This window comes from Erpetoichthys calabaricus, chromosome 5 (genome assembly GCF_900747795.2).
Source record: "Erpetoichthys calabaricus chromosome 5, fErpCal1.3, whole genome shotgun sequence".
NCBI lineage: Eukaryota > Metazoa > Chordata > Cladistia > Polypteriformes > Polypteridae > Erpetoichthys > Erpetoichthys calabaricus.
The window spans coordinates 208154228-208180249 of NC_041398.2; the positions used below are offsets into that span (position 1 = coordinate 208154228).

At 38.8% G+C, this 26022-nt stretch overlaps 1 protein-coding gene across 1 annotated transcript in view; it reads right to left on the reverse strand.

The window, feature by feature from the left end:
• cep78 (centrosomal protein 78) overlaps positions 1-20170 on the reverse strand; it is a 57595-nt gene extending 37425 nt beyond the window's left edge. Inside the window, exons 1-5 of the mRNA XM_028802440.2 lie at positions 19953-20170; positions 16742-17001; positions 16369-16538; positions 15900-15972; positions 2320-2423 (exon numbers count right to left, since the gene is read on the reverse strand). Of these exons, the coding sequence (XP_028658273.2) occupies positions 2320-2423; positions 15900-15972; positions 16369-16538; positions 16742-16994 (600 nt within the window). The 5' untranslated portion in view covers positions 16995-17001; positions 19953-20170. The remainder of the gene's footprint in view (positions 1-2319; positions 2424-15899; positions 15973-16368; positions 16539-16741; positions 17002-19952) is intronic.
• Positions 20171-26022: the final 5852 nt, after the last annotated feature.

Sequence of the window (26022 nt, forward strand, 5' to 3'; positions counted from 1 at the left end):
GATGGAAACGTACTCACAAGCAAGGAGAGTGTGTTGAGCAGATCAAAAGAGTATTTTGAGAGGCTGATGAATGAAGAGAACGAGAGAGAGAGAAAAGGTTGGATGATGTGAAGATAGTGAATCAGGTAGTGCAACAGATTAGCAATGAGGAAGTAAGGACAGCTATGAAGAGGATGAAAAATGGAAAGGCCGTTGGTCCAGATAACATACCTATGGAAGCGTGGAGGTGTTTAGGAGAGATGGTAGTGGAGTTTTTAACCAGATTGTTTAATGGAAAGTGAGAGGATGCCTGAGGAGTGGAGAAGAAGTGTACTTGTGCCGATATTTAAGAATAAGGGGGATGTGCAGGACTGCAGTAACTATAGGGGAATAAAACTGATGAGCCACAGCATGAAGTTGTGAGAAAGAGTAGTGGAAGCTAGGTTAAGAAGTGAGGTGATGATTAGTGAGCAGCAGTATGGTTTCATGCCAAGAAAGAGCACTACAGATGCAATGTTTGCTCCGAGGATGTCGATGGAATAGTTTAGAGAAGGCCAGAAGGAGTTGCATTGCGTCTTTGTGGACCTGGAGAAAGCATATGACAGGGTGCCTCGAGAGGAGCTGTGGTATTGTATGAGGGTCGGGAGTGGCAGAGAAGTACGTAAGAGTTGTACAGGATATGTACGAGGGAAGTGTGACAGTGGTGAGGTCTGCGGTAGGAGCGATGGATGCATTCAACATGGAGGTGGGGTTACATCAGGAATCAGCTCTGAGCCCTTTCTTATTTGCAATGGTGATGGACAGGTTGACAGACGAGATTAGACAGGAGTCCCTGTGGACTATGATGTTTGCTGATGACATTGTGATCTGTAGCGAGAGTAGTGAAAAGGTTGAGGAGACCCTGGAGAGGTGGAGATATGCTCTAGAGAGGACAGGAATGAAGGTCAGTAGGAACAAGACAGAATACATGCGTGTAAATGAGAGGGAGGTCAGAGGAATGGTGAGGATGCAGGGAGTAGAGTTGGCAAATGTGGATGAGTTTAAATACTTGGGCTCAACAGTACTGAGTAATGGGGATTGTGGAAGAGAGGTGAAAAAGAGAGTGCAGGCAGGGTGGAATGGGTGGAGAAGAGTGTCAGGAGTGATTTGTGACAGACGGGTATCAGCAAGAGTGAAAGGGAAGGTCTACAGGTCAGTAGTGAGACCAGCTATTTTATATGGGTTGGAGTCGGTGGCACTGACCAGAAAGCTGGAGACAGAGCTGGAGGTATCAGAGTTAAAGCTGCTAAGATTTGCACTGGGTGTGACGAGGATGGATAGGATTAGAAATGAGTACATTGGAGGGTCAGCTCAAGTTGGATGGTTGGGAGACAAAGTCAGAGAGGCGAGATTGTGTTGGTTTGGACATGTGTAGAGGAGAGATGCTGGGTATATTGGGAGAAGGATGCTAAGGATAGAGCTTCCAGGGAAGAGGAAAAGAGGAAGGCCTAAGAGAAGGTTTATGGATGTGGTGAGAGAGGACATGCAGGTGATGGGTGTAACAGAACAAAATGTAGAGGACAGAAAGATATGGAAGAAGATGATCCTCTGTGGCAACCCCCAATGGGAGCAGCCGAAAGAAGAAAAAGATTAAAGGGTTCAGTGTTAGGGCCTACAGTTCTGAGGTGTGTCAAAAAAGAGGTCCTCCGTAGATGTGACCTATTCAATATTGGTTGATCACAGGATAAAGTTTATTGGTGTGCTAGAAGAAAAACATCTTAAAGATCCAGCCATGATGTTTTAGCATTTGTTATATCTGCAATATGATCTTGAAAGAATAATGATGTTATTTTTGCTTTTGAAAAAGAAAAAAAAATAAACACACAATACCAAAGTGCAAAAGCAACAACATGGAACATATAATTTATTTACAACAGTCATGCAAATGCTTGCAGGTTCCACCGCAGCCAGTGTACCACTGATAGATACAGTTAACCAACAAGATAACAAAGTGAGTCTTAGTGTATCCGTGTTCCCTGCTAGTTTTGTAGGCAACGCATAGGATGATAGTTGTTAATCGACTGAGCTCTACTGAATTTTCATAATACACTAACAACATTACCTTTTTTCCAAGTTATTAAAAAAAAAAGACACGAAAAATGGCACAACTTCCTCTATGGAGGAATGTTTATTATCACTTCCAGTTAATGCAAACAGTCAAACTGACAGACACAGATATTAACCCAAATCACATATTTGTGAGAAAATATATTAAAAATAAGACTATTCTTATACATACAGTCTATCAAAGCATTATCAAGATTTTTAGAATCATATCAAATATAAATATAAAAAAAATACCTTAATAATATTTGCCATTTGTTCTGCACTCTTCCATGTGAGGTTACAGCTAGTGAAATCAATTGTCTTGATTGATGAAGAATTTTTTACACTGTGGCAAATAACTTCAAAACAAAACATAAACAACAAAATAAAATTAGCAAACATAGTCTCATGTTAGTCAAAATAACTTAATGTACTGGAAAACTCCATCCTAATATAAACAGTTTATTCCATGTACACGATGAATGGGGTAATAAATTCTATTGTAGTATTGCGGCACTGTTCACCAGTCATTGAATTTGTTTTACAGTGAAATGTCAGCCACTCTATCTGCAGAGAGAGATCACTTCAGTATTATTGAGAGCCATGCATCTTGCTCAGCATTTGCTTCAAGGCTAGCTTAGCTATGGGAGCGATTGATAACAAACTGCAAAAAGGACATCCCAACAGCTTTTCACTTGTTATTTTATCATTGCAAATTTGAAATCAATTTTACCAGCATGTACGTTCCCAAACCAGAGGAGATTACTGTTTAGACAATGTTTACCCAATTGTACAGAATGCATACAAGGCCACGACCTACCCTTATCTTAGCAACTCTGATCACGTCTCTGTAAAACTGTCCCCCACTTAGCAATCCATAGTGAGACACACTAAACCAGTCTTCAGAGAAATCAGAGTTTGTCCTGAAGCCACCTCATCTCTTCAGGACTGTTTTGAGCACAAAGCCTGGGACCTGTCCCCAGGCAGGCTGCAGTCAGCGGTGAACACATGGATATATGTACAGGAGTACACATCATCTGTGACCATATGTACCTTCAAGTGCATAGAGGATGTTAATTACAAAACATGTCATCATAAGGGCAAACCAGAAACCCTGGCTGACTGCAAAGGTATGTGCACTGCTGAAAACCTGCAACACTATTTTCATATCTGGAGACCTCTCAGAACAGTAAGTGCTAACCTTTCCCAGGACATCAGTGAGGCAAAACATGACTACACAGTTAAAATTCAGGGTTTCTTCCAGAACACTAAAGACATGCAAAGCATGTGGCAGAGCCTTCATGTCATCAGTCATCACAGACTACAACGTCACAAAACAAGACCATATTAAAGAAGCAAATTTGATAAGCCTCATGTTTTTATTGTCAAACTGACTTATGGAACAAAGTAAAGTAATGTCAGTATCTGGTTGAGCCTCCCCTGGTGAGAATGACACCGCTCAGCCTCTTTAACAAGGCTGGAAAACACTTGTGGAGGGACCTTGGGCCACTCTTCCATGCAGAACATTTCCAACACATGGAGATTCTTGGGTTTTCTCTTTTGAGCTGCTCTCTTCAATTGAGACCACAGATTTTCAATTGGGTTCAAACCTGGAGACTGTGACAGCCATTGCAAAACCTTCATTGTCTTTCTGCAACCAATTCTTTGTTGATTTTGATGTGTGCTTTGGATTATTGTCTTGTTGGAAGACCCAACCACAGCCCAGTTTCAGCCTTATCACAGAGGTAACCAGGTTTTCAGCTAAAATGTTCTGGTATTTAATGGAATTCATTATGTCCCTGACCTTAAGAAAAGCCCCTGGAGCACTGGCAGCAAAATAGCCCCAAAGTATCAAAGAGCCACCACCATATTTTACTATGGGTATGAAGTGCCCTGGTTTGTATGTAGTTACCTTTTTTCACCAAAAATGGCAATGGTGTGAGTGGTCAAAAAGCTCAATATTTGTCTCATCTGACCATAACACACAATTCCAGTTATATATCCAGTGTTGCTTGGCAAAGCTGAGATGCTGGGATTTGTGTCCTGGACTGAGGAGAGGCTTCTTTCGTGTCACTCGTCCATAAAGCTTCTGGTCATAGAGGTGTTGCCTCACAGTTGACTTTGAAATGGGGAATCCCCAAGATTCAACTAAACTTTGCAGTTGTGAAACTGTGATCTAGGGCTCCTCTTTGCCTCTCTTAGCATTGTCCTCACTGTGCATGGGGGCAATATGAAGATGCATCCCCTTACTGGCAATTTTTCAACAGTTCCATCCTTTTCAAACTTCTTTATTATGACCCTGATTGTGATTACTGGTAATTTCAAATGAATATATAATTTTTGTTGCCATTCCCCAATCTATGCAGCTCAACAACTTTTTTTTTCTCATTTGAGTTTTACCCATGTGGATGGATGACAAAAGGATTTTACCTGTATGTTACCTCATATTAATACCCCAGTAAAACATGAAATGGCCATAGACAACAGTTCCTTGACACCAAAAGTTCCTAGGCACTAAAATTTATTTGGTCTTATTTATAGTATTCTTCAAGGGGTCCAATAATATTGCCACATACATTTTTGATAAAGATAAAACACCTTTTCAGGTTTTATTTATATTAAATAGTCAATGTCATCCCAAACATTTGAGGAATTTTAGAATCATTGTACAGTGGCACCACTGGCCACGACCGTAATTCGTTCCAAAACTCTGAACACAACCCAATTTGGTCGTGACCCGAACGTAATTTCCCCATAAGATTGTATGTAAATAAAATTAATCCGTTCCAGACTGTACGAACTGTATGTAAATATATATTTTTTCTAAGCACAAAAATAGTTAAGGTTATACCATAGAATGTACAGTGTAATAGTAAACTAAATGTAAAAACATTGAATAACACTGAGAAAACCTTGAACAACAGAGAAAACTAACATTGTAAGAGTTTGCGCTAGACAAACCGCTAGCTGTAAACTTTTTTTATGAGTTTTAAGCACAGGGAAAATAAATTAAATGCCACTTCTCTTGTGAAACTTTTCAAACCATCCTGTACTGGCTTTAAATTCCTCACCTTCGCAACTCGAAGAGGGATTTTGTTTCAGCAAATCGCCATGAATATTCCTGGCTTTCGCGCATATGATCGGCTCGCTTATGCTATCCCCTGCAAGTTGCTTTTCATTCAACCACACTAGCAACAGTTTTTCTACCTCTTCCAGCACTTGAGGCCTCTGCTTGGTTAACATTATAACTCCTTTTGCAACATCAGCTGCTTTCTTAGGCCCTGTATATGCAAACAAAAGAAAATGGGAAACGGAGAATGGGAAATCATTGGCACATACGAACACGCGTAGGGAAACTGGCCGCCAGTGTTTTTGTTCACCACCAGAGCGTGTGGTCGTGAACAGATGCAAAATTTTGGCAAACTTTTTGATCGTAACCCGATTTGTACGTGTTCGGAAACGTTTGTGACCAGACGTTCTACTGTATGTACTATTTTTTCATGGGTACTAATATTTCTGGAGTTGACCGATAATCTCTGTCCTACATTTAGACGAAAAGGCCATGTATATATGAATATTGTTCACCACTTTTAGTTCAGGTTTCAACACAATCATTCCACAGAAGCTGATTGTGAAACTTAGCTGACTGGGTCTGAATACCTCTCAATGTAACTGGATCCTGGCCTACTGACAATATGGCCTCAGGCAATCTGGATAGACACCAACATCACCAGCGCCATTTTTCAGAGTGCTGACAACAGACAGTTGTGGACCTCATCAGCAACATGGATGAACTGACATACAGGGAGTAGCTATAAAAGCTGGTTGTTTGGTGTACAAAAAACAGGCTCCCTCTCTTATCATTGACAAAACAAAGGAGATGATTGTGGATTGTCCTGTCCACACACCACTGTATATCAACAACTCCTCTGTTAAGGTTATTAAAAGGGTAGAGTTTCTGTGAGTATACGTTGTGGAAAACCTCACCTGGGCCCTTGTTAATAAAGCTTGCATATGCTTGCATAAATGCAATTCCACAACTTCCCATGCAAACATCTGGATTCATTAAAGAAACCTTGATGGGAGAACATGCGTATATCTACATCAACTCTGACTGAACATTTTGGAGAAACTGAGAAATAACTACAGCCTTGATAAAGTAGGTAAATGCAGCTACGTCAGCTAAATAACAACTTGCACACATAATAATAAATATAACTTAGCCGTTATTATAACGTGCTGTGGCAGGCAGCCGGGCATGCCCCTGCAACATATGTTCCGGGGGAGCAAAGATGGGAGACCCAATACCTCCCCTCGGACTCCTGCAGGGCTTCATGGGAGTTGGAGTTTGGTGTAGCCCTGTTGGGTTCCACAGGCGCCGCCAGGGGGTGCTGCAGTGGGAGCTGCTGGGCCCTTCTGGGCAGTTATTTTGCCACACCCAGAAGAGCAGACGGGTGTCGCCAATCAAGCACCTGGAGCACTTCCGGGTGCCTGATAAAAGGAGCCAGCGACCACCACTCAGGGGCCAGAATCGGGAGGAGGAGGACGAGGTTGCCTGGGAGGAGTGCTGGAGGAAGAAGAGGGTGCTTTGCTTTGTGTTTTACTTTGTGCATGGGACTGTGTACTGCCTGTGGGACACGGGGAAGAGGAGCTCTCACAAGCGAAGAAAAATAAATAGTTTATTTATTTTACGTGTGCTTCTGTGTCCAGTCTGTGTCGGGTCGGGCACCTGTATAGTGCCTTTTTCACAGTGCATTGGCACAGCAAACATATTACAACTCAAAAGTGATGAATATGAGGTATACTGTATTTTAATTACTTATTAATGGGCATAGCAAACATATTACAACTCAAAAGTGATGAATATGAGGTATACTGTATTTTAATTACTTATTAAAGGGCCAGTGCTGCATATTTGCGCTGAACAACTTTTTTGGTTATTTGCAGGTTTAGATCAGCTACTGCTGTCACTGCTCAGGGAACTGGTTGTCAGGTCGGGAGTATGGCAGCCAAGCTGTCATGTCTGCTGTGCTGGACACCATTAACTGACCAGTGAGGCACTACATCCATCCATACATAAATACATACTGTACATACATAAAGGCAATCTGCAGCTGTGTTCTTTTCTCCTAATGTAATCAGAGCAATTTACTGCATTCATTTTGCAATGAGGGCATCTAGCGAAAATGAAGCTACATTTGTTAAATGTGAACAGTGATTTTTCCTTAAATCAAATGTCACCTGTGGTGCCAATATGTAACTGGTAAACATAGTGTCTCAGTGGCCCGTGTGAACCATGTCAACAATTAATTTATTTTGAGGCAAATGTGCATCACATGGTGGCTGGCTTACTGGTAAGGTAACTGGCTGAATCCTCAGTTTTTCATACAGCCTGTACAATTCATTGTAAGTACAATCATGTTACTATATGTGTCAGGTAATAGCAGCTACCCACTCAGTGATTGGTGCCTTTCCCTGATACCCAGAACGCAGAGGACAGATGCTGTAATACTGTCCCTGATCTTGCGCTCTAAGCTGCGAAGCACAGCCAGACACTCTTGAATGCAGGTGGCGGTGTCTCAATGCATCAGGAGGGTGGCTTCTCTTCCAGCCAATAAAGTTCTGCAGCATCGTGATTGTACATGTAAGAGAATGAACAGCATGCTCCACATATCAATGTTTCAGGGCAGCATTTGAGGTTTGTTCACATACAAGGGTAAATTGCATAAAAATGTGCATGTGCCATTAAAAAAAAAAAAAAAATCAGGCTGTTTGCCGTATGTATTTTCCTATTTTTTTGGCAGGCACATATTTTTCACCCATGAATACATGCAGCTTTTAAAAAATGAGGCCCTGGGCCCTCAACTCTACCAACTTGGCAAAAAAGTGACACAGGGTCTCCACTTCTTGTGGTTCTTAAAAAGAGCAAGCCTCCTCCATACCACCCTCTCCATTTTCTACAGAAGTAATAATAATAATAATAATAATACATTTTATTTATATAGCGCCTTTCCCATGCTCAAGGCACTTACAGAATATAATAGAGAACGGCAGAATATACAGTATATAGCATTGTACAAACCAGATAAATAAATAAAGAAGATTAAGACAGTAAATTCTGAAAAAAAACAGACAACATAATTGATGGTTTAGCACACACACACACACACACAGGTTACATTGGCATCTTGACAGAGAAGTAAACTGAGAGAAAGGTAATAAAGTCAAGTAGAGCTAAAAGCCTTCCTGAACAGATGAGTTTTGAGTTGTTTTTTAAAAGAATTCATGGAGACATCTGACCTGATTAATTTCGGTAGGTCATTCCAGAGTCTGGGCGCTATACAGCTGAAGGCCCTGTCACCCATAGAGTGTAGATTAGTGAGGGGCACAACAAGATTACCAGAATCAGAGGACCTTAGTGGGCGGGCAGGCACATAGTGATGGAGGAGGTCACTGATGTAGTTTGGTGCGAGGTTATTTAAAGCTTTGTAGGTTATTAGTAGGATTTTATATTCGATTCTGTAGGACACAGGGAGCCAGTGAAGACGGAGCAGGATGGGTGTGATGTGCTCGCTGCTGCTGGTTTGAGTAAGGACTCTTGCAGCTGAGTTTTGAATAAGCTGGAGCTGTGATATAAGATTAGAAGGGGCACCTGCCAGTAGGGAATTACAATAATCGATGCGGGATATGATAAAAGCATGGACAAGTTTCTCAGCATTAGAGAAGGAGAGGAAGGAGCGAACACAGGATATGTTACGGAGGTGAAAGTAAGAAAGTTTCTTAATGTGATTTATGTTGGTGGAATAAGTGAGGGAGGAATCAAAAATGACACCAAGCTTTTTTACAGTAGAGGCAGGTCTGATGAGATCACTGCCAAGATGGACTGGGAAGGAGCTCATTTTATTAAGTTGCATTTTAGTCCCAATTTGCAGGAGTTCAGTTTATCGCAATTTAATTTTAAAGAGTTCTGCTCCATCCAGGTTTTAATTTCACTAAGGCAGGTTGTGAGCTGAGAAAGCTCTGATGAAGTTCCACTTTTAACATTGAAGTAGAGCTGGGTATCATCTGCATAAAAATGATAACCCAATCCATAACTACGGATAATATGGCCAAGTACTATAAAGAGCACCCTGACCAGCTCCATCATTATCTGGTAAAGACATTGCAACACCTCTTATAACAAAACCAAGCAATACCTCAGCATTTGTGCCCATTCTGCCAGACTGTATAACAGTTTCTGTCCACAGGCTGTAAGGCCTGCTGCCTCCATGACCCAAGTGATCATGATGGCAAGCAATCGAAAAAATGTACAGACTGCCAACTATTGGGATCTCTCTCTCTTTCTTTCACACACACACACACAGCACTTTAAATTACATTCACTGTAATTCTACACGCCTACTATAAATGCTGGAATGATCTTGTGTTAACATAATTACTGTACCAAACTTGCCTACAAGAGTCTGTCTGTTTGAACCTGCATTACATATATGCCTAGATAGTCTTTGCTAGCCAAAAAGCCATTAAATTTATGTTGCTTCTCCTACTTCTGGCTGCTATTTCTGGCTGCTTCAAGCTTTGTACAGCAATCATTTTGAATACTGTATACCCGCACTGAACATTTCACCTTTGATATTTTATTTTTCTTATTTTGTTTGGTCTGTGTTGCATGATGGTTCAAGAGACAAGTCACTCTGTTTATATGGAAAGATAACAAAACTTACTTGACTTGCTAGACACATACACTGTATATAAGTTAATGTGCAAGCACGCGTGTGTGTATATGTAAGTAATTACTTGAAGGTGAGGAATAGTACTGCACAGTGCAGACTTTGTCACCATCTTCAGTCATTTTGTGCTTTCATGTGCACATGTCACTGAATGTAACTATCAGCATGCAGAGCTGTGGATACAAATAAGCTCTGTCACAAGAAAGCAACAGCACCTGGCTATTTAGTTGAGCTGGGAGGGTAGGTGACACTTGGAACGACCACTCAACACAGATAGCATTTATTCTGCTGAAGGATCAATGGTCAGTTAGTGGAGTGATTTTATGCCATCGCTCTGCCTTTTCCAACTGTTCCAGGCACTGTGTCAATGCAAGTTCCAACTTACATACGAAAACTAAAGACAATATCAAGTTAAGACCTGATTATGCTAAATCCTACTCTGATGACAATGAATCCCTTGAAGGATAAACTATTATATCAACTGTGGAGCATCCTCAAGATGATCTGGAGGAGTGAAAAGGAAACCCTGTAATGGAAACCTGCAGAGGGTGTTCATATTTCAAAAGTAGGAGAACTCAAGCAGTTCAGAATCATCTCCTTCCTCTGTATTGAAGGCCAAAACTTTTTTCAGCATTGGTGTCTGCTGCCAGACAGTGCATCTGCTGAGGAATTCTTATAGTGATACCTTCATGTAAAACATTGGACTGGACTCCTGAGGTTCCAGGATGCAATAAAGTAATACTCCACCTAAAAATAATAATTTTGTTGTATATGTAAATTCTTAGCCCATGTACTTTGTAGTGATGGCCAAGAAAAAAAAATTACTCTCATGTTTTCATGCACAAAACATGCACATTTATAATAACAGAAGCCAATAGTGGCCAAAATTATACAACTGTAAATGATATAAAAAAAATAAAAAAAAAACACACATCCATTGAAAAGAAAAAGAAAAAAAAAAATCTCATTCAAAACATATCACATAATCCACATCAGTTATCCTGTCATACGCTCAAAATTGCAAAGCACATGCTTTTTTGCTAAAATATTATTAAACAGATATTTCTGAAATAATCAGCACAGAGCATAAACAGGAAACTAAACCCTCAAGGGACAGACGTTTGAAAAGAATATCTGCCTTTTCCCCTCATTTGTTGGTCAAAACTCCTTTCTGTAATTCAAAAAGTCAGTCCAGTGAGGCTTTAGTTTCCTATTTATGATGTACACCAAGACTGGCAGCTCAAGGTTGACTTGAGGAAGCAACTGGAGATACCAAATTCCATTGCAGCAACCACGCTTTGGCCACATATGATCCAGATGCTTCAAGCAGCAAACATCTGACCCTGCTGGAATGGCCAGTTTCCTGGAAAACCGTATGGAAGAGGCATTTGAGAGGAAGATGGCTAGACAGGGGGTAAGCTCCTTGATATCACAGAACAGCACAGGAAGACTATCACAAAGGCTGTGAAAAGAGCTTTTAAGATCTCTGTGATGCCAGTGGAGCAGCACATGGTTTTTGATCTGTGTACAACTTATGCAAATCTGCATTTGAATAAATCATGCAGTGCTCAATAGAGAACACCATCCCTGAGATGGTCAACTTAAGGGGGCAATGAGTGTATAATGGTGAACAGCTTTATCAGAACCACTTTACAAGCTTATACTGGGTGATTGATTTTGGATGGGGTGTACATATTAAATACTGAAGTACTAGGAAGCCAATGGGTTGCTGATACTGGCAGGGTCATATTTCCAACTACAGTGTACTTAGAAACATTAAACATTTTTTCCAGAATCATATGCTTTGATGACTGATCAACAAGGTCTGGTTAGCAAAAGCTTTTTTAAACTTACTGCAATAAGGGATGTGTGGGATAAATGGGCTGCAAGTTTGACCTTTCTTTACAATGCAGGGCTCCATTTAAGTGTGGATAAAATACTGGCTCTATTCCATGGGGCACTGTCATTTCACACAGTACATGCCAAAGAAATAAAAAAACTATGCCATGAAAATCTAAAAGACTGTGATTCCCAGTCCAGATATGCACCAAGTTTACACTAGAAAACAAAGGACAGGAAGATCTTGGGAAACATTTACCTTAAAGAATAGAGAAAGTGTTTTTCTCTGTAATATCACAAGATCAAATTAGACTTTATAATAAAGACAGATACATAGCATGTAATCTTTACTGCTTATTTAAAGTAATACACTCTCCTAAAAAAAACAAATAAGCCTTTGACAGAGTTGAAGGGTTTTTCTGTTTATTATGCAAGTTTGGTTAAAACCCAATATATCTGCACAGATTAAATTACATTATACTACTGCATAGCCCTCAGTCCATATTAATAAAATAACCTTGGATCATTTCCATTTAGAGCATGGAAAATTCAAGAGGATCCAAAAAGATTTTCAGTAGTTTAGTTAAAAAAGGACAATCAAGGTGGAAGTAATGTGTATTAGGAACAACAGTATGGATGATGTAAATTTATATTTCTGAAAGTTTCCTAGTGGTCAATGACCTATTAGAGGCAACAGGGACTAGTATGGCCACTTTCAATTTGGAGTTGCTCAGAGAGAGAGAGGTGCACTTAGATTAAAAAGGCTGAAATCAAATAAATCACCTGGACCAAATAAAATTAATCTTAGGGTGGTTAGCAAGTATGTATATAAGCCTCTAACACACATTTTTCAAAAATAACTGCATAATAAGGGAAATTCCTACAGATTGGAAGCTATCAAATTGTTTCCCTTTTACACAGGGGGAATCCTGTTGTAATGAAACTCATGGGACCATAAAAATATTTCATTATAATGGAATTTTCGTTATAGCAAATATGGGGGAAATACATATACTATTGTGACCAGGGTCATTGATGATTCACCATCTCTAACAGCAGGGATGCAAAGACAGCCCCGTAGCTGCTCTGTCTGGTAAATAGTACACCAAGGGCAAAGTAATTGGTTTTCCTCTGCTGGATCAGGCTTAACGCGTAAAGTGCTTGTCACGCAAAGTTTAGAACATTTAACACTAGGCTTTGACTTGCCCTTCCTCACACCTTCCTGGTCTGCCACAGCCATGATTTCAAACCGCTGGTATTCTTCTATTCTGAAGATGGGAGCTAAAAGAGGACAACTGCCATGTCACAGCTCCTATCTCATGTGCTTCAGTGCTGAAGTAACAGCTCCTAATTTTAATGATGTTTTGAGTCTGTACCTGCCTTCTTTATACAGTAATAAAGTACCTGTATTTTCCTTGCACCTTTCTGTGTCTCATGCGACTAACTCTGTGACCCAAGCGTGACAATACCTGTATAAAAAAACAGAGCTTCTTAAATTGAAAAAATATTTTATTTGAAAAGGACACGTTAGATGTAACTTTTTTTAAATAGAAATACAGGTGTGAATACTGAATGAAAATGAGATGTTACATGTAACTTTTTTTCTTTATTATAGAGATAGAAACATGCTTCGAATTTATTTTTTTCATTCAGGTCCCAACGTTTGATCTTTAAACTTTGTTTTCTATTTTTTTCGCTCCTTCAAAATTGTTGACAGTGTTGAAGCCGCGATTCTGAATGTTTTCACCACGTCATTTTTCTCATTCCGGAATCAACTTTTTTCAGGATTGTTAATTTTTCTTTCAGTGTAATCGGACGCTGTTTCATTGCAAAGAAAACTTTGAGAAGAACTATGAAACTCAAACAGTGCAGTATACGCAAACAAACTACCCAGTCATTGCTTAGTGGAGCACTGACTCTGAATTCAGCTATGTGCTTGTCGTCGTGCCTACACTCTCGCCAAATCTTGCTTTAACTGTCCGGGACCAGAAATTTCACAACACACCGTCACTTTCTTTTGGTCTAACAAGAAAGAGACAGTCTGTTGCAGGGATCCCAAGACTTAGTAAATTTTGGCATTGCTTTATTATCTTTGGTGGCCATTTTTGGTTGAAAAAACATTCAATATATTGAAATTTACATTTCGTTAAAATGAAATCCATTAAACACGTTATTCTGAATATTTTGTTATTTTGGCATTTTCTGTAATGGGATTTGACCTGTGTACATAGTATATGTAGTATATTATATACAGTCATATGAAAAAGTTTGGGAACCCCTCTCAGCCTGCAAAATAATTGACTCTACTTTCAACAAAAAAGATAACAGTGGTATGTATGTCTTTCATTTCCTAGGAACATCTGAGTACTGGGGTGTTTTCCGAACAAAGATTTTTAATGAAGCAGTATTTAGTTGTATGAAATTAAATCAAATGTGAAAAACTGGCTGTGCAAAAAATTTAGGGTACCGTTGTAATTTTGCTGATTTGAATGCATGTCACTGCTCAATGCTGATTACTTGCAACACCAGATTGGTTGGATTAGCTCGTTAAGCTTTGAACTTCATAGACAGATGTATCCAATCACTGCGGTGGGTTGGCACCCTGCCCGGGATTGGTTCCTGCCTTGTGCCCTGTGTTGGCTGGGATTGGCTCCAGCAGACCCCCGTGACCCTGTGTTCGGATTCAGCGGGTTGGAAAATGGATGGGATGGATAGATGTATCCAATCATGAGAAAAAGGTATTTAAGGTGGTCAATTGCAAGTTGTGCTTTCCTTTGACTCTCCTCTGAAGAGTGACAGCATTGGATCCTCAAAGTAACTCTCAAAAGATCTGAAAACAAAGAATGTTCAGTATCCTGGTTTAGGGGAAGGCTACAAAAAGCTATCTCAGAGGTTTAAAACTGTCAGTTTCAACTGTAAGGAAAGTAATCAGGAAATGGAAGGCCACAGGCACAGTTGCTGTTAAACCAAGGTCTGGCAGGCTAAGAAAAATACAAGAGCGACATATGCACAGGATTGCAAGAATGGTTACAGACAACCCACAGATCACCTCCAAAGACCTACAAGAACATCTTGCTGCAGATGCTGTTATCTGTACATTTTCAGCGCAATTTGCACAAAGAACATCGGTATGGCAGGGTGATGAAAAAGGAGCCCTTTCTGCACTCATGCCACAAACAGAGTTGCTTGTTGTATGCAAATGCTCATTTTGACAAGCCAGATTCATTTTGGAACAAAGTGCTTTGGACTGATGAGACAAAAATTGAGTTATTTGGTCATAATAAAAAGCGCTTTGCATGGCGGAAGAAGAACACCGCATTCCAAGAAAAATACCTACTGTCACATTTGGTGGAGGTTCCATCATGTTGTGGGGCTGTGTGGCTAGTTCAGGGACTGGGGCCCTTGTAAAAGTCGAGGGTCAGATGAATTCAACCCAATATCAAAATTTCTTCAGGATAATGTTCAAGCATCAGTCACAAAGTTGAAGTTACGCAGGGGTTGGATATTCCAACAAGCCAATGACCCAAACACAGTTTGAAATCTACAAAGGCATTCATGCAGAGGGAGAAGTACAATGTTCTGGAATGGCCGTCACAGTCCCCTGACTTGAATATCATCGAAAATCTGTGGGATGATTTGAAGCAGGCTGTCCATGCTTGGCAGCCATCAAATTTAACTGAACTGGAGAGATTTTGTATGGAAGAATGGTCAAAAATGCCTCCATCCAGAATCCAGACACTCATCAAAGGCTATAGGAGGCGTCTAGAGGCTGTTATATTTGCAAAAGGAGACTCAACTAAGTATTTTTGTAATATCTCTGTTGGGGTGCCCAAATTTATGCACCTGTCTAATTTGGTTATGATGCATATTTCCTGTTAATCCAATAAACTTAATGTCAGTGCTGAAATACTACTGTTTCCATAAGGCCTGTCATATATTAAAAGGAAGTTGCTACTTTGAAAGCTCAGCCAATGATAAACAAAACATCTATTATATATCTCAGGTAAATTATTGGGAGCAATAAGGAGGAAAAAAAAAAGCAACAAATGCAAAGAACAGGTGTATTCGTGATCAGCCAGGTTTATATGGGGGGTAAAAGGACTTAAGAAAAATGATTGGAAAGAAAGCCAGCAGCTTTTCAGGGTCACTTACTCCTTATTTTGTTATATGTTGTTCAATTTCATATTGTACTTGTTTTATGTATATTAGCCAGTTTTATCTTATAAACCTCATTAACAACATTTTTTGAAGTTTACAATAACTTACCTTGTAATCCTTCATCGCCAATGGAGCAATATGCCAAAGAAAATCTCTGCAGTGATACAGCCTTGGATAATCCCTATTAAACAGACACACAGATACAAACACATGATTCTACATCAGATCCTATGTTAAAGAATTAAACACATATAGTGACAGATGTTGATTTTCTCAAAACACATGCACTGCTTTTCTCAAAGGTATATTTAAATATTAAAAACAAAAAAAATAAAATCATATATTTTAAAATCGTGACCAACATAAATAATGTCAACCATTGGAGTACTTTTAATTTTACACATATTGGTATACAGTACCTGAATGAATAAATGGATAATTATGATTAGATATGGAGAAAGCTGCCATTTGCAGTATTTTTCTGTATAAGTGTCTAAAATTAAGTATGGTCATGAAATTTTACTCTCAGAAAATAAATTATCAAAAGAAATGAATTTAAATGGATGTTCTCCAATACCTTTGTTAGGGCAACTAAATCTCTTTCTCTTAGTGGAAGTCCTTGAAGTTCCAAAGTCCTCAGAACCTGAGAAATGCACAAGCAATCTCGAACTGATTTACATAACCGAAACGTCGTATCTTTGGACCGAAATACTGGAATCTTTCTCCTGTAAAATGTTCTAGGTCTTTCTGCAACAAAACAAAACAGATTTAATGTCTTAAAGAACTCTTACATCAGGTAAACTAATAATAATTTGAATCATTTCTGTGCACCATGCTGCTTGTTTTTAAAAGGAAAAAAAGAACAATTAAGAATGCAAATAATATGAGACATTTGTTTACATCATTGATATTGCCAATCAAACAAAATGCATAATCTCTTAAAAACAAACCTGCTTCATCATGAATTGGCTGATGGAAACTTCTTATTGCAACATGGTGGAGATGTTTGTTAATCGCAAGAGAGTTCAAAATGGGAGTCCAGTCAATCAATCGTATGCGATCACCACAAAAGTCCAAGGTATCCTGTGCAAGGTTTGCTTTGACAGCTACTAGTGGGACAGTGTCTTGCAAAACACAACAGTACTCATAATAAGAATGAAAATCCATCCCACCACGACGCCTAACTTGAATGGGGTCTAGCATTGTGAAGCTGCAAGAGAAAGAGAAATATGTAACATTTAAATGTTGCTAAAATGTGCCCACAAAAGCTTTAAAAATGTTTAAAATCAAATATGGCTAAAACAAGGGACATGTAATTTTAAGGGATAATCAATACTTCTGCACATTGTTTTAGTAGACCATCATTAAGCCAACTGAGGAAATTATACACAAATATAATTCCAGTTAAAAGTCTGGACAGAAATGTTCATGTTTTTGATAGAAATTTATATCTTTTTTTAATCAACGTACCATTAAATTAATTTAACAATATAGCCAAAACATTAGAAGTGTTTCTAATGGCTGTCACTGCTTGAAATGCTTTATTTTAATTTATTATTCTCATATGACTGCAAATCCCCATTTTCAGCAGCCATTCCTTTGGCGTCCTAATGGTAAAATCCCTTGGCTGACCATTTATTTGTCATGTTTAAATGCTAACTGCCTGTTAAGAGAAACTTTTGTAATTGCATTAGCACTGCTGAAACAACCTGTTATTCTCTTCTCTTGGGTTGTGAGATACTAACATTCCTAAAATTCAATTCTGGGTTTAAAAAACGGCCAAAATGAAACGGCTTTCTCAAGAAACTTGTTAGATTATTGTCTTTTTGCAGAATGAAAGTAATTACATGAGACAAATTGCCAAGAAACTGATTATGTCATACAAAGGTGTATATTACAGTCTTGAGACAGCAGGGCAACTACACCTAACTAGGATAGAAAAAGAAGGGGAAGGCCGAGATTCATAACCACATAACAGGATAAGTACATCAGAGTCTGTAGTTTGGGAAGTAAATTCTTTACAGCTCCTCAGTTGGCTTGTTGCTTAAATAAACACCAAATACCAATGTAATCTGCAACAGAGAAAAGATGATTCCAGGGTGCTGATCTTAATACACTTCTCCAGTCATCTTCAGTCCAACATCTTTTGTTATTTTGCTTATTTAAACCTCTTTGTTATTATTTGCCAGTTTCCAATATGGCTTTTTTTTTTTAAACTCTGCCAGCATCCCAGAACCATCTTTTCTCAGTTGTAAATAATGCTTGCATTTGACATGAATTTAATGAAAAAGCCCACTGAAGACCTGCAGGGCATTTGTTTGACAGACTACAGACTCTGATTTACTTCCTTCTATCAGAAAACATGAAAACCAACTCCAAACACATCACCAGTACATTGCTATGCACTCACACCTGCTGAAACTGGGCTACTAAACCTAAACAGTACATCTTTGAGATGGGGGAGGAAAATTGAGATCCAAAGAAAAACAGAACAGGGGAAAAGAACATGTTAGGATAGGGGCCTTCAGCACCGGTTCCAGATCACTACTGTGGCTAAAGGATTTCAATCTAACCCTGTTTTAAATTAGTGACCACTTTTTACTGTTAACTGTTTTGCCTTCATTTTCATTGGATTTGCTATTTACAACTCAGATCCCTTAATTATTTCTTTTTTCCTTAATTAGTAGCCAAACAATATTGAAATACAAAATGAGCCAACAGATGACCATCATACAATATATGAAAATAAAGAAAGGTGAACGTCTCAGTAATGTTGATCTCCTCTGGTCCACAAAACATTTTGACGGTATTCTTAGAAAAAAGAAAATCAACAGTTTTGGAAATGTCTGCTGTTGCAGAATGAAAGCACCAAGAAGCTACAGAATTAAATAATGGGCTTAATGAACAACAAGAATTGGCTCCTAATTAGGAAACTGGTTGGAGTGTGAGGCTCTGGCTTAGCTGGTCATCTGTTGGCTCACTCACTTCATACGTCATTTCTGTTTGGGTGCTGTTTAAGGGGAAAAAAAGAAGCAATTCAGAGGACCAAACCTTAAAAAATTAGTCAATTAAAACGAAGGGGAAAAAGTTATTTAAAAGCAAAAACTGGTACTTAAGAAATGGTTCAAATGAAAACCTGCAGCCACAGTAGTGCTTCAGCACCAGAGTTGGAGACCCTCTTGGTAGGGTTAAGATTTGAACCCAGGTCTCTGAGATGAAGGCACTAGTGCTAAACAACAAAGCTAGGAAGTGAACAATAAGGAAATTAAATACTAGATTGAATACATGAAATTTCTGAAAAAGGTAATGAAAGATCAACAAATCAACCAGAAATATTATTATTATAACAATTTTAACACCAAGTAAAGTTTATATTACTGCGTAAACAGAAGAGTATAATTTTCATAAATTCAGTAATTTCCCAGCTGTTCATAATGCAATACTCAATTAATTACAATTTTTTTATCAGAGTCCAATTTTTTTTTCATATGCTGCTGATACGATTTACAATTTAATCGGGTGCACGTTCATTTTATTCTGCTGGTGCTTTTTAATGCCACCTGTTGCACATAATGTCCATATGTAATCACAAGGCAGTTTATTTTCTGTTTTGTTTTCGTCTTGTCAGAGATCTGTTGTCAAGCGCCACTTGTGCAGTTTTTTTTTTTTTTTTTTAAGAGATTTACTACGCTGCACTGCCGAATCGCACTTACTGATTATGAAGTTCTGACCTCCCCGTACTAACAATGCATAAAACACAAAAACGGCTAAGGGCGGCTCACGGATTTCAACAACTTCCTTCTAGCTGCTGGGGCTCGATTCAGATTTTCAATCTCCATGTACAAGATCTCTCAATGTGGGAGAATTTCCTTTCACATCCCAAAGAGAAGCAAGTTAATTGACGTCTCTAAACTGACCAGTGTGTGGACGACTGCTATTCTGATCTTACGATCTACCAGCGTCCGAACACTGTATTCTCTCCTGTCATTCTTCCGGATCTGCACGTTGTCAGGGGCTTAGGTAGTTACCAAGAAGCTGCAAAAAGACTGGCAAGCTGGACGCGAAACACAACACGGCGCCGAATTTAAAAATGAGTTCGAGGATAATGCAGCTATGAGGAGCGATCTAGTAAATAACAAATAACGACGAGATCACACTCACATTTAACGCCGACTTTCCTCACAAATACGGCAAATCCTTCAAAAAGAACTCCTGACTTGTGCACTGCAACACCTCGACCGTTAGGCTCAAGACCTGCAAACACAGAGCTCGTTTGGTCGTATTATCTTTCTCTCCGTTTCCCAAGCGGCCAACCGGCGCCGCCTGTCGCTTTCTCCGCGCTACTTCCTTCAGCTGGCCGCCGTTTCCTTGGTTTCTTAACCGTTCACGTATGTCGTAGGCAGACTCGAAAAATTAATCAGCTTATTACTGCCATCTGTTGCATTGGAAGACATAGCGCAGATCAACTCCTCAGCTATTTTAGGATTTCCTTATGGGTGTTTATTTCCATTCTGTGTTTTTAAGATGATAAATTTACACGGTTACGTATTTTATTCAGAGCAAGACAAGGTGAATAGGAGAACGGTTAATGAGATGGCTAGGTCTGTGAGGACACGACCAAATGATTGATTGACTGACATCACATATTGTTGAAGCATTTAATCCAATAGGAAGACGGAATAGGAACTAATAGCAGATGATAGGTGCCCACACTTTGTATATTTTATTAATCCTTAGTCTTTCACAGTACTTTTAATAGTGGAAACGTTTGAAGGCCAGTTTGAGTGAAGGCTGTGATCGTTCCTTTTACTATAGTTGCCAGGTAAGAATCCAGCCATATATTGCATATATTCGTGGTGGGTGGAGTCCCATTCTTAGAAGGGCACATTCAAGCATACACTCATACTCACTTGTGCTTGTCCAAATCAGACATTCCACCCATGCACAACCAATTTCAGGGAGGTTTGGGTGAGGGGCATACATGCAGTAAAAGTACCAAGGGGCCATGCACCAGGGCGTTTTTTGGATTTGCTAGTATCAGCTCTTTGGTCCCCCATAGGGTTTCCAGTCTGATGGACACCCTTGGGGAGTCCTCCTTGGGTTTCAAGTCCAATGGGAATCCTTGGGTGGACCCTGGGGGGTTTCCAGTCAGATGGCCACCCTTGTGGGGGCACCCAGTCCAATAAGCACCATTAGCGTTTCAAGTTGGGAACAAGAAGGATTTCCAGGAGATTGCATATCACCTGTGTGAGTCTGGGAGAACACCAGGCAACTCAGAGCTTCCAGGAGACATGGAATGTCTGCCAATTTAGAGTCATCACTCAAGTTTACCTGTGTGACTTTGGAATGTGGAGGAAAGCCTATGCCAACACCCATGCACCAACAATCCTCTGTACAGTTCTTTTAGAGAACTTAGCATTAGTAAATTACTTAGTAAGCAGATCCTTTCAAAAATCTGATGTACATAGCCAAGAAGTGCTAATAAACATGAACTATGCAGACAAAATTCACAATAATGCCCTCTGAAACATTTACATTCCTTGTCCCCAGAACACAGGTCTGCAAAATTACTCTCATAAAAAATTGTTTTAATTGTGAATAGTTTATTTTATTTATATTCAAGAACACCATAAAATACACTGCTCAAAAAAAATAAAGGAAAACTTAATCATCACATTCAAACACCAAGTTGGTTAAGCTTCAGGGATATCAGTCTGTCCAGTTAGGAAGCATAAATGATTGTGAATCAGCTTCATCCTGCTTTGATGCAAATGAAAGTGACAACAGGTGCGCTGGAGAGGCGACAGCAAGGACACCCCCCAAAAAAGGGATGGCTTTGCAGGTAATGGCGACAGACAATTGCTCTCTCCTTATCCTTCCTGATTGATTCTTCTCTAGTTTTTCATTTTGCTAGTGTCTATGTCAGTACTAGTAGCACGAGGCAGTACTTGCATCCAGTTAAGGTTGCACAGGTTGTCCAGCTCCTCCAAGATGGCACAACCATATGTGCAGTCACAAGAAGCTCTCAAGAGCGTGGAGGAGATACCATGAGACAGGGCGTTAAACCAGGAGAGCTAGGGGATGTGCAGGCCAGTCAATGGCATTAATGCATTCATCATCCAGGAACTGCCTACACACTCTGGCCACACGAGGCTGGGCATTGTCCTGCACCAGGCAGAATCCCAGGGCCCGCTGCACCAGCATAAGGTCTGGCAATGGCTCTAAGGATTTCATCCCAGTTAGTTAAACTTTGAAAACAGTAAGAAAAATAATTGATAACTAGAAAGTGTTTCCTGAAAAAATGTTACATTTTGGAGAAAAATTGATTTAATTTTTTAATTCAGCACCCAAATATCACCTCAAATAAGTTTTTTAATGGATACCTGTGGGATAGGCCATGGTCCGAAATTCATTTAGCAGGCTAGAAAGTGGATGAAGACATGGTCAGATGAATTTCATAGTGAGTTCACCCATCTCTTCAAGGTTTATAACTCAGTCAAATAATTAGAGTGAACATTTTACAAGCATATTTGTTTTTTTGTTTGCTATTATTGGCCATGTCATTGTCACCTCTTCATCACTATCTTGTCTTTAATGGTTAGTTTGGTTATTGCATCATTTTGCCAGTACTTTGAATCTAATGATGTCTGCTTTATACTTTGCATGTTTGTTTATTTTGTTTTAAGTAACAGTTTTTTTTGGATGGCTGATTACATTTGTCATAGTAGGTGATTCTTAAAGTCTTTTCTTTCTAAATTTATAGAGATTGTCAAATATTAAACGATATTTTATTTCCCTCATTAATTGTGTCACCCCTCCTAATGAATGGTTAGTGTCTCCTGTCACTTAGGATAGTTAGGCTTTAAATGACTTAACTCACCCCTTGCCCATCTATCTATCTATCTATCTATCTATCTATCTATCTATCTATCTATCTATCTATCTATCTATCTATCTATCTATCTATCTATCTATCTATCTATCTATCTAGGCAGGGTTATTCTTATTCTCTTCATCTTTCCACTCATTTGCATAGGGACTCTAACAGCTTTTTTATCAACAGGGGATCTGTCATAATGTTCCCTGATATTTTATTTTCTCTTCTTTTAGCAGTTTGAAATTCAATTATTAAATTGTTGACAGTTCTACTGTGGCACTACCTAATTTCTTAAATCACAGCTTACTATTTCCTAAAATATTCTTTCCCCACTTCAAATCAGGTTTTTAAATACCATGACATCCTACTGTGTAGATTTGCTACACTGGTATAGATTTAAAAGCTTGCATGTTGTCTCTGATTTGCATTCAGGAGCCATAAAAACTAACACATTAATTTAAAGAGACGTTTAAAAAAAGGCAGAAAAGTGGTGACCAGTATTAAAGGGAGATTATACATTTTTTAAGGGAGATTATAATTTTTTCAGTGAGTAGTAAAATATTAACTGCAATTTTTCCCGTATCAGTAGATAATATATGTTGGATTTCAAATATAAATCTGTTACTGCTAAAAATGCACATGAATTAGGGTCTCACCTATATGGTTTTGTAACAGAAATTGAGATTTCTCACATATTACTACTGTAATTTTCATGGAAGTAGCTTCTGTGACAGCAGCAACTTGTTTATTACTATTTATTTACAGCCCCTCCACTGTCAATATTTTTTGATGCAGTATGGGGTTTTAAATTTGAAAGCAGATGTTGAAGGTAATTTGTTTTTGAAGTTTGTGCAGAAACCTGTGAGAGGACCTCTTCTAACACTAAGGCACTAGGCATCCACTCTGATATGTGGCTTGAACTTATTTTGTGTCTTAGATGGCTATTTTAGCTCAATAATATACAACTGTGCAAAGAAAATTACTCATATTTTTACAAGAACGAGGTATGGAGAAAAGCACTCTCAAATTCATTTTATTTAAACTGAAACTGTCCTCTAAGAGCACAGCCATATTCATAGACAAAAATGGTAATTCAGAGATGTTCCAGATTTTCTTTACAATTTCCATACAGCCTTACCTAGTATTTAGTGAGGTTCAAGCAATAAAGATTGAGAGTCACAACTTTTTATAATCACAATCTGAAATTGCCAATGGTTTTTCTTTGGGATTACATGTACATCGCCTACTTATCAGCACCGCAAGCTACAGTTTAGTGACATCATCCTAATGTATCTCTTAAAATATTAAAAAATAACATAACTTATAAACATAATTAAATATTTAAAAAATGTAATTTGTGTGCTTTTCACCATACAAGCCCCGCAAGATCCAAATATGAAAACACTAGAGCCTCTAAATCTATTAAACCCTCCAAATTCTTTCAGCCTGTCACCATTCACATCTTCTACTATGTAACTTCAACAGAGAACAGCCTGCTTTCGGTGCAAAACGATGTTGACTGCACTGAATCTTCTTCCATGTTCTCTATTGCGATCATTCTGAACCACTCAGCATAGTTTAACTTCAAACTTTGAATCAAATAGCCTGTGTTGGACTGGTTAAAGTCACACTTTTGGGAAAGGTTCTTTGTGTCTATAGGCATAACTTACTGTCTTTTCTTAAGGGACTCTCCAAACGCTGTGCTCAAGATTGGTGGGACCCTCTTTTCTTATTATTTTTATCTGATAGGTGCACTTATACAGTACCTTCTATCTGCTCCTCGGATATGGATTAGGTCTTTCTTTCGTTTTCACCTTTTCATTCCAGGTTTTGGACCATATCTTCAACTGCCTCACCACCGTCTCTTCTTGATAAATAACAGTCCTCTGAAACTGTTCCCATCCAAGACAGGCATCTTGTGCCTACCTTCTGCTTTCCGCTCCACTGTTGTTGTCTAGAACTACGTTAACAGAAACATCACCTTTTCATCATCATCTGCATCATGAACCTTGGAATGACTTTTTTTGCATTCTCTCTCTTCTTTAATCAAAATATTTCTTAATTGATGTAATGCCTTTCTCTAGAGGCAATACAAATGTACAATATGCTTTAAAGCTGTGAAATGAAGTTCATATGATGAGCCAACGTGTTGCAAATATTATGATCTTTAGGTGCCACTTGAATTCCAGCATTTTCACCCAACATCTCAAAGCTTCATAAAGTTTCTGTCACTCAGCTTTGTATTGTGTACAGTATGTTTACTTTTTTTTGCCCAGTGGCTGAATAATAAGAAAAATAAATAAACTTAAAATATCACTTCCGTAATTGTTATAATGTATTACGTGTAATGGACTTGTGCCATAACTGACATATATTGTTTTCCTCCCTAATGAGGCAGAACAAACTGTTCATAATAATTCCCTATCCGTCTCCAATCCTCTTTGTGATAAGGAAATAATTAGAATTGAAGAAAAACACTGAGGGACACCCTACACTTGCTGAGTTAATTGTTTTGGGGTCTTTTTAGAAATCTGTAGAGGACTTTGGGCCTTTTTGACCTGAACCAATCTGGCAACCCTGAGTTAAAATAGCATTCAATATTACATTCGTGCAGGACAGAGTTTCTGATTAAAATATTATTAGATGTTGGGCCTCACTGTTTACGAAGAATGCCCAAAAGCTTCTTGACACAGCAACTCCCTGTGGCTGGCCAACAACAGCAGTCATGCTAGCATTGCTTCAATCAGCTGATGAACTCATCTGAAAGGACAAATGGATTGCAGCCAGAAAGCTTACAACTAAACTCTTAGCACTCAAGCATAGTGTGAACAAAATTATTGATGACTCAAAATATTCAAAGCAGTGTGCATCTATCATCCTCGGCTTCATTGTGGATGATACTAGGATCCGTAACATTAAACAAGAGACCAAAACACAGACAATGGAATTGAGTCATCTAGGTTATCCTTGAAATAATAAGTTTAATGGTTGCCTTTTCAGCAAGGTAAGTCATCACCAATGTATTTTTGGATGTAGCCATCTGCACATTAAAATTCTTAAGTGCCTTAAGATTTGCACCTCCATGTCATCTGTGATAAAAGGTTTTATGGTGATGACAAGATTATTAAAGATACGAAGTTGCAGGATTTAGCCTGGTTCAAGAAGGGGGTGCATGGTTTTGTGCTTTGCATTCTCAGAGGGTGATAGAAATGGAAACACATACATCTAATTATCTTATAAGTATTGGCTATAACAGTTGTGCTGCAAAACTGTCCAAAAGTGAGTAACTTTTGAATTTGCCTGATGCTTTTATGTATAGTCACTAACAGATTACAGCTGAACACTACAATGGCT